At 42.4% G+C, this 10,945-nt stretch overlaps 1 protein-coding gene across 1 annotated transcript; it reads left to right on the forward strand.

Annotated features, from left to right (window-relative positions):
* Positions 1 to 366: 366 nt before the first annotated feature.
* LOC133921100 (zinc finger protein 8-like) lies at positions 367 to 1,763 on the forward strand. The gene has a single exon (XM_062365841.1). It carries the CDS (start codon positions 908 to 910, stop codon positions 1,667 to 1,669), a length of 762 nt encoding a protein of 253 aa, XP_062221825.1. The 5' UTR covers positions 367 to 907; the 3' UTR covers positions 1,670 to 1,763.
* Positions 1,764 to 10,945: the final 9,182 nt, after the last annotated feature.

Below are 10,945 nucleotides of genomic sequence, written 5' to 3' on the forward strand. Positions count from 1 at the left end.
TATCCTACTGAAATATGACTGCACCGATATATATATTTATAAATCTATCTTTTTCAATACTTTTCTTTAGTTTGTTTTTGGATTAGTGTGTGACATATACGAACAATCCAGATAACCGGTGCGTGCACAGTACGAAAATTTCCCTTTGGTAAAAACATAGATGCACCACCCATCGATCCCTGCACTGGCATGCAGCAATCATGCAGCATGAAGAGCAGCTAATAGCATGCAGCAGCGGCCAGTACACAAGGCATGCCTGAGCAAGCACGTCGCCGTCCCCAGGAGGACCACCTGTGTGGTCTCTCATGTTCTAAAGAAGCCAACCTCCCATAAAGAACCTTACAGCCAATCCAGAGGTCGCAGAGGAGAGGTGGAGAGCGATGGAGAGATGGAGTCGCACTACCCATCTCCCCACTTGATGGCCACTGATAGCTGCCGATGCACGAGAGCTAGCTAGGCCAAAAAAAGTGGCAAAATTCTGTGCTCCGTATGTGTACAAATTTGTACCGGTACCAAATTTCCCAAGAAATATGTGAGGTTAGAGCAGATGCGATGGCCTCGTGCTACTAGGTACCACACTAAGAGAGAGGGAGACTAGCACCAGCAGGCTAGGCACAAGCAGCAAACTGCAACTGCCGCTGCAGCTGCATGCGTTTGTACTTGGTGATGAGAGAGAGGGTGCTTTAAGCTTAGTCGTCCCCTCGGCTCATACATGATACATGCATGGTCCCCCCCCCCCCCTCCCTCCTCCCACCGGCATCCTCTCCTCTTCGACCTTACGATGCCCCCATGCTCTTAAAACCACACCAGCTAGTAGCCAAATTCTCGAGCTTCACACACATACACACATAGCAAGCTTGTCGCTACAGAACCTACGACGTAGAATTCTTTGTGGAAGCAGCCGGCCATGGCCAAACCGCAGGACGTGCGCAGCGTCGACTCGTTCTCGCAGCTGCCGTTCGTCCGGCCGGCGCCGGCGCCGCAGCAGCCGCGGGACACCATCCGTCTGTTCGGCTGCGAGTTCTCCAACGACCAGCAGATGCAGGCCAAGGAGGCCGCGGCCGACGGCAGCACGGTCACTTCCGAGAGCAACGCCAGGAGCGGCGGCGCGACGGCGGAGAGGAAGTTCGAGTGCCACTACTGCTGCCGCAACTTCCCGACGTCGCAGGCGCTGGGCGGGCACCAGAACGCGCACAAGCGCGAGCGCCAGCACGCCAAGCGGGCCAACCTCCAGGCCTCCCTCGCCATGCACCGCTACGTGCCCGGCCACATGTACGGCATCTTCAACCACCACCACCTCGGCCGCTTCGACCAGCCGACGCCGCTGCCGCCCCCGTCGCCGGCGCCGGCGATGTGGACGAGTGCCAATCCGGGACCCTACGGCGGCGGGACAGGCTCCATGTCGCAGCCTATTAACGGTAGTCCGGTGCCGGGGCTCTGGAGGATGCCGCCGCCGTTGGAGAATTTCGGCACGGCCGGCCGGCACAGCGCTGACACGGCTATGGTGGTGAGACCAGCAGGGGCGCTAGGATGCAAGGACGACAAGGTGGTGATGAGCTTGCTGTCGTCGTCGCCCTCGTTCTTGTCATGCTCGTCCACGTCGCCGGAGAAACTAGGTAGGTGTGAATTGGGATTGAAGGAGAGTGTTAGCTTGGATCTTCATTTGTAATTTTTGTTTAGGTTTTTTTTCTTGTGGATTAGCGGTTGCAAGTGTATGTTAATTCTCATAGTTCTTAAATAATCTCGATCTTTTTACCGTCTGAGCTAGCTAGCTTCTGGCCCTATACAAAATAATCTCGATCTTTTTGTTTAGAATGTTAGGCCTTGTTTGGAACGTGGATACATAGAACTATGAGCTATTCTTGCGAAATTCATATAGAACTCTAATGCTCCAAACAAGCCTTAATTTATCGGCAGGACGGCATAAAATTAATTTTAAGTTCATTTACATCGAAGAGGATAAATAGGGACTAGAAAATACGGAAAAAATATACCCAATGATAGATTAGAAATGTGTGGATCTAATGACATAAAAATGCATAGATCCAACACTGCCGTACGTGGGACCGTATGTGCATATAATGTACATGACCTTTCTTTTTCGTAACTTGCCCCAACTATACGTCCTTCTGAATTGCTTTTTTTACAGAGATTGCTCTTTTGAGCATGTGCTCTGCCACGAGCCAGGTGTTTTATGTACTTTCGGCCACCTCATATAGATGTGTAATATAATTAACTAATGGCAGTTTGACACGTGAAGGAAAAAGGGAAGTTGATAGTCACAGGTAACAGGGAATTTTAAATGAGGAAGGGACTTTCTTTCTGCAATGTACGGAGAGAAAGATTCAATAATGTCTAGAAACATATAATTATTTAACTTATTCATGTAGAATTCAGGATAGCTATGTCTCCTTAAAAAAAGGTTACTTAAAATTTTGTTTATATCTAAGTCACTTTTTGTTTATATCTAAGCCACTTTTTGAACCGTTGGATTTCCCCTTCCTCTCATCTCTCAACGCTGCCACCCGACGAGCTACCTCCCATGTCTAGTTCCTCTCCACTCTGGATGCCGGCTCCCATGTCAATCTAGTTCTAAGGTGACTTAGAATTTGCAATTCATTAATTTGAACCATGTACCAGAGGCGAGGACCTTGAAGAAGGATACAAGAAAAAATGGTTTGGTTTTCTACTATGCATCAAGATAAAAAATAGTTTATGAATCTCGAAACTGGTATTAGTAATACGTAATATCTCAGCCATTGAGGCATATGTGAACTGCTAATGTATTACATAGTACTACTACTGAGTAATTTTGAACTTAAAGTTCGATCCATTGTGCACGCTAAGAGATTAATACCTGTTAGTTACGAGTAAATCTAGTCACTTGACATCAGTAGGTTAAAGACTGGTCAAAGCTAAACCTTCTCTGGTTGACACAAACAAGCACTCATTACGTGTAGGCAAAGCCCTGTATCAAAATTATGGATTTCATCATGACGTTACAGAGTTGAAGAGACAGAATGAATTAACCACTCAAAAACGTGGCCTTCCATGGCATGCATATCTAGCTACGTATCAGTATTACTTAGGTGGATTGGCACACTTACATCCGCTCTTCTTTTTTTTTCACAGAGTATGATAAAAGAAGATTAAAAAATTAAGTTTATTAATTTTAGATATCTTAATATTTATTTACAAATTTATCACTTAACACATTCATTTAATAAGGAAAACAATAATACTTTCATGCATACACATAATTTTAATATGTAGATAGCAGTAATATAAACCTAACAAAAATTGTTCCTTATTTTTTGAGTTTTAGATATTTTTCTTTGCATTTTAGATTATTTCAGCCTATTTATCAATATAACTAATATTTATTTCAACATTTTTCTGAAATTTCTTGAAAATAATAATTACATTATATGTGTAAATATACATATACATAACCAAATATATACATATAGATATACATGACCCACTTCTATATGTGTAAATATATATGCATAATCATGTATACATACACATATGTAGACCCTAGCTACGGTAACCCGATCTGGTTGGTCTACAATTCATAACCCTTTAATATATATAATAGATTTCACCTTCTACGACCACAATACTTCTCTAGAATTCAATTTAGCAAGTTCTCACAAATGGCTCGGGCTCCTGACATTCCGTGGTGCCGCCTCATAACTGATGACAGTAGTCGCAATCAATTTCTCCAACCAAAGAACTACTCGCTCAACAGTAGACTTTTTTTTTTACTCGCTCTTACAATCAGATTTTAATTAAGATTTTCTTATAAAATATATTATTTATAAATATAAAACCTACATATGATATCATTTTAAATTATAAAACTAGCTGTATAATTTTTATACACTAGATGTTTTTATAATTAGATTAAATGTAAGTTAAAATATATAAAGTTTATTTTTTAATAAAAAATGCGCCTACCATTTATAAATATAGAGTACTTATATTACCATCGCATATTTACTTTTCTTACAACAAAGTTAGATGGCGTGAATGCTCTCTAGTACTTCATTGTATGCAGTGGCCATCATGCGTGCATACCAATCTGGCACTGCATTTGAGTGGCCCGAAACATTTGAGTGTCGATGAGGGATATGCAACTATGCAAGTTCCAGGGGACAACCGGACAAGCAAGCGAACAACGGACAAACCAACGATGAGTCCTGCGCAACAGCTGCATGTATAGTTGTCACACTCAGTTTTAATTTATAAAAATAAAGATACTTCATATATATTAAAAAAATTAATATATATAAGGACATCACAGGTGAAATAATAAAATCAATATTTTAACTTACAACTGTTTAACTCTTAAAAAAAGACTTCATCTAATCAACACTATTAGCTAAACTATAGCAACTAAACGACGGCAGCGGAACAAAAGCATCGACGACCACACGACTCCACAGGCATTGACCGGAAGATACGCTCTTAGAACACTAGATCGTAATCTTGAAAATTTTCAAAATCCTCCACTGAGCATCATATGAATTATGGGAGATAGTAAGGATGAGCACATGAAATACTCAACATGTGTAGAAAAATAATGATATATAGGCTCTCAACAAGAATAGACTAACATATAGTATATTTGCATTAATACGAGTAAGAAAAATAGTAATATAATTCAAAAGTATTAAATCGTTATTAAGTGAATGTAAACTAATAACCCAACAACTAGATATTACCTAAGGCTAACTATCCTGCAACCATAACCATCCAACCATCACCAACCCACCAACCTATAACCAAAATAACAAACAACTAATCATGTGATGATCCAAGTCTCCCATAACCACAGGCACGACTGTTATAATAGTTTTACACTATATAAAGTTTGTTTAACTTTTAGCCACAAGTCGTGATATCCATGTTACCGTGTTTGCAAGACACTTAACACACGCTAGTGGTGTGCCGCCAGAAAATCACTACGAATCATAGTCCATCAATTAGGTCCTAGTGCTCTAACGAATATCAGTCAGATGTCTAATCAATATGCTAGGCCCTCCTCGTATCAGTCTCGTATTCGATACGGTATTTCTTGGGTTGTCACTCTACGAACTGGTTCTTATATGTGGCGCTTGGGCAAAGACTACTCAACAGGATAATAACAACAGAGAGAGGGAGTAAACAGATGCTATGATCATCCTAATCAAAGAGAACATATGTTATGACCATCCTAACCAAAGATACAACTGCTTGTAACGAATCTACAAGCCCACCACACTTACCATCATAAACCTACCAACTCTTTTCCCAAGTACTACGATTTCATGTTACTATATCAAGTTCACCATGACCATTGCATATATCTATTAATCATGTATATGACACTACCTAACATCCCGATAACATGGCTAAGCAATTCTACCCAAAAGACTCATGTTAACCACCTCTTAGGCTTCATGAAATGTAAAGAAAGAACTAGGTAAAACCTAACATAGTGACTACCCATCAAGTTGATAGACATTATATGTAATTTTGTAAAATAAAAATTTAAAAACATAGGTTCAAGATGATCAAGGACGCTTGCCTTCTCATTTCTACTGCTTAGTATACTCTAGCTCTTGGTCTTGACGTTCCTCAAACTGATCTAGAGCGTTGACGTCTAATCGCACAATTATCGGTAAAGTACAGAAACAAAACACACTAAGAGCATATCACAAAACAAAAGAACAACAATACAAACATATCTAGAAAGATAGAACTCTAAAAAACAATCTAACGGTGCAAGAATCGCTGAAAAAGGAGGTAGGACGAGAAAGTTACTATAAAAATAAGTTTAGGGTTTAATCTGAAAAGAAAAGAACTTAATTTGAAATAAACATAAATTTTAGGGACCTTTTGTAAAATAAAGGGAGATATTTGTAATTATGGTAAAGTTTAGGGACTAAAGTGCAAAACAACATGGGCTTTTATGCGAAAATAGGAAAGGTCAAGGGTTTATTTGTAAAATTGCCAATTATTTGGAATTATTTTTATAGTGAAAATCCTATTTATTGCGCAGAGGCTAACTAGGCTAACACATAGGCAGATCTGCTGGCTTGGCGCACACGTGGCACTGATGTGGCAGGGTGACGTGGCTGAGGCCCTCACTATGTTTAAAGGGCAACACGTGGCGGCTAGCTACTGGTGGATGAAGGGGTACAAGTGTGGGTTGTAGGTTTTGGATCCAACGGCTCAGAGGGAAGGGGACGACCGGAGAGGACAAACACGGCGGCACCGAGGAGATTACGACGATGCTTTCATCAGAACCTCATCGGAAACACGTTCCGGTGGCAGACTACGATGAGAAGATGACGATGACTCCGTTTTGGGGCATGCATACCTCAGGAAAAGGAGCGTTGAAGGGGTATTGGCAAGGACAGATGACGGAGGGGCTTGGATCTCATCCGGACGGCGGCTTCGGTGACCAAAAGGCAAAGGCGACAACGGTAAGACCTTTAGCGAGGCTCAGGCGGCACAAGGCGGTACTGGGGTGGCTTGGCGGTGAGATTGACCAAGGCGGTGCTAATGACGGCGACGGTCGATGGATCTCGACGACTCGAGCTCTGTAGATGGGTTGGATCGATGTGAAAAGGGCTGAGGGTTGTTGGTGATTATGTAGGCATCTAGGAGAGGCCTCAAGGTTGATTAAGACTCTTAGGCGGTGGAGTTTTCCTCTCGGACACGGCGACGTCATTGACTTAGAGTCGTAGACGACAGTGACGCAAAGGTGTAAAACGGGCGGGGCGTCTTCAGCGTGGCGAGCACTGGTGTGGGCTGAGTGACGCGTCGAGCTAGGTCGGAAATAGGCCCATGTGGGAGAGAGAGAGAGTAGGGAAGCGAGAGACAAACGGGTCGACTAGCCGACTGAGCAGAAAGCAGGTCGGGGAGGGAGGGTACGGGAGAGAGGCTCGGATAGGGTTTTGGTTTTACTCTTTTTTATTTTTCTTTTCTAAATTCTACCTCTTTTAAAAAGCAAAAAAAGCAAGGTCAAATTCAACTAAAAAGCCACTATTCAAAACCAAACAAAATCAAAGAAACCATGAATGCCTAAAAACAACGTGAATGCATATCAAACAAATATAACCCATGTCAATTCAGATTTACTTTTAGAAAATAGGTTTTATCCCATGCCATTTATTTAAACTCAAATTAAATCTAATTTTTTTAGGAATTTATAAAAAATGAAAAACAGGGTATTACAATAGTACTAGTATCTATCTAACTGGCGCACCCACAGCCAGCAGATGCTGCAAGCTAGCGTCGTATGTCATCATGGTGCTATGCAACAAGCTAGGTTCAGGTCACTGAAGCTGTGGACGCATCGCAGGTCGCAGTGCATGCAGCGTACTCCACAGATCTAAATAGGGGGCACTGCGATGCATGCGCTCGTCCAGCTCCAGCAGGGGGCAGGCAGCAGTACCACCACCACCGCTGCATGCAGTGGTTGCCGGGCGGCCAGGACTGGACCAGCGCGCGCTGTACTTTGGCAGTGCAAAGCCATACACAGAGATCAGATCGGTAGTTAAGCCTGCACCCACCCACTCATGCCTCATCAGCTGCAGCGGCATGTGCGGTTCAGGGAGATGATACGTGTTGCTGTTGCGGTCTTGCAGATCGTTCCTTCTTCCCACTGTGTTTTTATGACATGATGCATCCTCCGCATTTGACGACCAATACAGAGCAATCGTTGTTTGTACAATAAAATAGGTCTACTGCTACAATTCTCTACATTAATTAATCGTAAAAACAGCATTTCAATATACTATAAGGACACTCCAATAATGTAGTGTTTCACTGTAGCAGTCGATCTCATCTATTCTTCACGAAACCGGCGACTCTAATACTGTGTCCAACGGTTTCTCTTCAGGAGCTAAAATCCCTTTACGACGAAATTTTTGTTCTCTTCAGCACTCCAACGGATTCCCTTCACGGTTCCTGTCGTGAAGGGATTCCCAGGGTCATTCCCTCCAGTCTGGGATTCTCTCTCCTTTCCCTTCGCGATTCCCCTCGAAGGGAAGCTGTTGGAGATGAAAGAAAATAAAGAGAATAAAAATGGAGAAGGGAATCGGAAAGGAAACAAAATGATAGTAATATTGTTGGAGACGGTCTAAGTGTAAGCTGATGTGTAGAGAACTGTTTATCTCTGGATTAGCTCCTGTACTGCAGAGAGCATCCGTGTCCTGTTTTTATGGGTCGACGCATGGATCCGTGCATGTTGCCGCCGTAATCGCCTCGGAATGCCCGTGGGCGCGGCTCCATCGATCGGGTTAGAGATTGATCCGTCGGTGCGGTACGCAGTGCTTGCTCTGCTCATCATCAGTTGCTCCCTACAGCTCCCAGGCCAGCCTGCGGCAGCTCGCGCGCTGGCGTCAATCTAGGGAGACCGATCGGCTCCAGAAAGTACAACTATTGCCTGCCACCGGTTACAGGGATTTGATAATGCGATGCAATGGCTGATCAGAGTCACAGGATTGCAGGCCCATGGATCTGACGACATGCAAGATGCATAATGCCGGTCTGCTTAGCTTCTTTTTGCATGCATGCTGTTCATGGCACGGTTTTTTAAGGACGTGATCATGGGAACCGGCAGAGGCGTTAGATAAATTGTACTCAGTTTAATAACTATATTAATTAATGTAGAGAATTGTATGCATGCTGTGCATGCATGCTGTTTTTACGATTAATTAATGTGCATGCATGCATGCTGTTTTTACGATTAATTAATGTAGAGAATTGTAGCAGTAGACCTATTTTATTGTACAAACAACGATGGCTCTGTAAACTTGTTATTATTTTTACTATATTAAATTTAACTAATTTTTTAAGAATTTAGAGATATTTAAAAATGTACCACTAGTAAAATCTGTTTCATAATAATCTAATAATATAAAAAGTTTTAAATATTTATAAATTCTTTTTAGAAAAAATCATGATCAAATTTGTTACAGTAAAAAACAGTGGCAAGTAAATTGAAAAAGGAGGTAGTACTAAAAACTACTAGTATACTCTGTACAGATAATTTGTGTACTCAGCTTATACTTTTTAAGTACGAAATTATTGGCGAACGAGTTTCTAGCTTGGTGTTAGTGCTAACTGTGTCCAGCCTACTCACCCGAGTTATTCGAGTGTCGCATCAGGGGTTTTTCGTGGTGTAACTAATTGGACACATGTGAGCCTTGGCTTGTCCCGTGTTCGAAACTCTCTGCTCCTTTTTTTAGTCAGTATCAAGGTAGCTGGCCTGTGTCGGTAAAAAAAGTATGGAATCATTGGGTAAAGATGACTGGAGTTAAAGAACTCTAAAATCCGTGTTCTAAAATCTCTAAAGTATCTCGCCGAATGCTCGCATGTTCCGAAGGAGCAGTACCTAGCACAGTACGGTGAGTGGTGACTGACTGAAAGATTCTGTGCTCGATTCGACGTCAACCCATGAACTTTCATCTTTGTGGATTGTTTCTTGAGAAGTAGAGACGGTTCAAAAGAGAGAGAGAGAGAGAGAGAGAGAGAGAGAGATTGAGATGCACATATACTCTAGCATCATTATTGCAGTTAGGTTAATGAATACATCAGATATGTTATCGATCCATATCTCAGAGGCAGAGCCTAGCTAGCTAGGCCTAAGGGCTTCGTTGTTTAATGAGTGAGTGACAGCTAACAAGAGATAATATACTGTACTAACCAGCAGCCTTGGCTGTACTTGATGTTGGGGAGAGACGCCGAGCTTAGGGTATTGTTTGACACAGTTTTAGATCTAAATTTTCTAGAGTTAATGGTGAATTGAGAGGATTTGTTAAGCCAATTGATTTTTATTTTAAATTAAAAATAAAAAATAAAAAATATTTTATTTTATCATATAAACTTCAGACCAACTAAAATTGTACCAATAGGCTCTGTATAACTGTATTATTACAATCAATCTGACACGAGAAACGACTCTGCAGAAGGCAGAATGACGCTTTACTGCTGCACACAGGGGATGCCGGTGCAGCTCGAGACCAGTGTCGAATCGTTGGAGGACGAGATGTGTGCCTTGCAGCGGCCCAGACATTATTCAATGGAACACCCAACAAATATGGTCCATCTCAGCAATTCTATCAACATGGAATGCCTAGTTCCAGCCCATTCTACATCCTCATCAAAACCAAGCCCAGAGCACGAAACCCACTCTCTCCCTGGCCTAGTCCTTTCAAGTTTCGGGCCCCAGCCACCGAGTGCAGCATAAAATTGTCTTTTTTTTTCTCATGGTACAAGTAACTTTTTGATTTGAAATTTTTGTGAGAGCTAGAACATAGTATCCTCTACATCATTTTTTTAAAGAATTTTTTATGATTTTTTATATAATATTTTGAATTTTGAGAGCAATAGAGTAATGCATTTTTATTTTTTTTTAACATGCCACTAGTTGGAATAGCGGTATGTTTATATTTTTAAATCAGTTGTCGCCCTTCTAACAGACGATAAACACATATAATTGCTATTTTTTCAAACGGACACTTAAAATTGCTAGATTTGAAAATTTAAAATAAAAAATCGGCCGAACTAGCGGCGCGCTAGAAACTGCTGAAATGCTTTGACGACCACGCAACGCAAGCTGGGGCTTGGCATCGAAGCCAGGCACGGTGGCCAGCGAGGCCTGTTCTCTCTCCCACAGCTCGCGTGCCGCATGTGTTTTGCTTCCACTGCACTCCCCAGCCCCCTGCTGCTCGCTCATCGCGCGATCTCTACACGCCAACTCACAAGGTCCAGAGTACCTTTCGCCGAGTCGCGCTCGCGAGCGACCTGGCTTAGTTAATTCGTACCTGCAAGGATTAGGGACGACTTTTGCCGCGAATCACGTTTTCGACGGGCCTCGCGTGCCCATCAGCTGATGAGATAGTGACCGGAGCCATATCTCCGTCGGACCTTGTCGGCGGCACGT

Source organism: Phragmites australis, chromosome 6 (assembly GCF_958298935.1).
Source record: "Phragmites australis chromosome 6, lpPhrAust1.1, whole genome shotgun sequence".
NCBI lineage: Eukaryota > Viridiplantae > Streptophyta > Magnoliopsida > Poales > Poaceae > Phragmites > Phragmites australis.

Excerpts from the sequence above, each read along its gene's own strand:
- LOC133921100 (XM_062365841.1), top strand. The coding sequence starts at position 908 with ATGGCCAAACCGCAGGACGTGCGCAGCGTCGACTCGTTCTCGCAGCTG.